Genomic DNA, 1302 nt, shown 5'->3' with positions numbered 1-1302 from the left:
ATGTCACTTTCTAATGATAGCACAGCTGAGGTTTTGCTAATACATGAGCAAATGTTCCAATTTACACTGACTGTGGGATCAATATCAAAAGTTATTTGTGCAATTTTAATGTCTGTGTTCTTTACATATTTGAATGCTATCATGGTCTACACTCTTTGCACCAAGCCTGTTTTTAAAGAGACTCCACGCTACATTCTGTTTAAGCACATGCTTCTCAATGACTCGATTCAGCTCACTGTAACATCTTTGTTGTATATTTTAAGTCTGGCCTATCTCAAATTATTAATGGTTGCTTGTGCTTTGTTAATTTTAGTGACAAGTACAACTTTCCGTAACGCACCTTTAAACCTGGCTCTTATGTCACTAGAGCGTTATGTGGCTATAAGCTTCCCTCTAAGACATGCTGAAATAGCCACTCAGAAAAGAACTTACATTGCCATTGGAATTATTTGGTGTATGGGTTTGCTGCACTTTCTAATTGACTTGCTTTATGTAGTAATCACAGATCCTAAATTTTTAACATCAGAAATATTTTGCACAAGAGAAAGGCTTTTCATAAAGCAATGGCAATTAGATGTTTATCAGGGCTTCAACATATTTTACTTTGTGTCAGTGTCTGTGATTATCCTTTTCACATATATTAGAATTTTGATTACAGCCAGGTCCATTTCCTCCAATAAAGACTCTGCTGCAAAAGGACATAAGACTGTGCTGCTGCACCTCATTCAACTGGGCCTGTGTCTCACCTCTTTTCTTTTTAGCATTATAGAGCGGGCTGCAGCAATGACCAGCACCAGCAGCAGCCTCTTTATGGACCTGCGTTATTTAAACTATTTATTTGTGTTGATCTTGCCACGCTGCTTAAGCCCACTCATCTATGGACTGAGAGACGATGTTGTAAGACCCTTATTCATCTACTACTTCTGCTGTGCCACAGGCAAACACAAGCCTTCTGTCAATGTACACTGAATTAAAGGCATTTTTCAGATGCATAATATTTAAACCTGTTTACTATGTTCATTTTTGTTGTAGAACCTTGAGGAGAAAATAAAGCATAAATTGTTATGCACAGTAACCTAAGGCACCAGTCTAATGTGGGTTTTGTTTCAGCTAAAAAAAAACAGAAAAAGAAAAGCACTTATATTGTTTGTGTAGGGCTTCTCTCCAGTTTTCCTATCTTGAAAACAAGCAACATATGAGCTTACAGGATATTAATTTACAATAAACCATTTGACTTTAGAAATATTTAATAGCTTAGTACACTTAATTGATCATAATTGTGATCTAATTATATGCAAAAGT

General features: G+C 36.1%; 1 protein-coding gene across 1 annotated transcript; it reads left to right on the top strand.

Annotated features, from left to right (window-relative positions):
- LOC131369632 (odorant receptor 131-2-like) lies at positions 1 to 969 on the top strand. The gene has a single exon (XM_058416510.1). The coding sequence runs from the start codon at positions 1 to 3 to the stop codon at positions 967 to 969; it is 969 nt and encodes a 322-aa protein (XP_058272493.1).
- Positions 970 to 1302: the final 333 nt, after the last annotated feature.

The sequence above is a fragment of the Hemibagrus wyckioides genome, linkage group LG18 (assembly GCF_019097595.1).
Source record: "Hemibagrus wyckioides isolate EC202008001 linkage group LG18, SWU_Hwy_1.0, whole genome shotgun sequence".
Lineage (NCBI taxonomy): Eukaryota > Metazoa > Chordata > Actinopteri > Siluriformes > Bagridae > Hemibagrus > Hemibagrus wyckioides.
The sequence above is the reverse complement of the archived record's forward strand: the minus strand, read 5'-3'. Positions and strand labels throughout refer to the sequence as shown.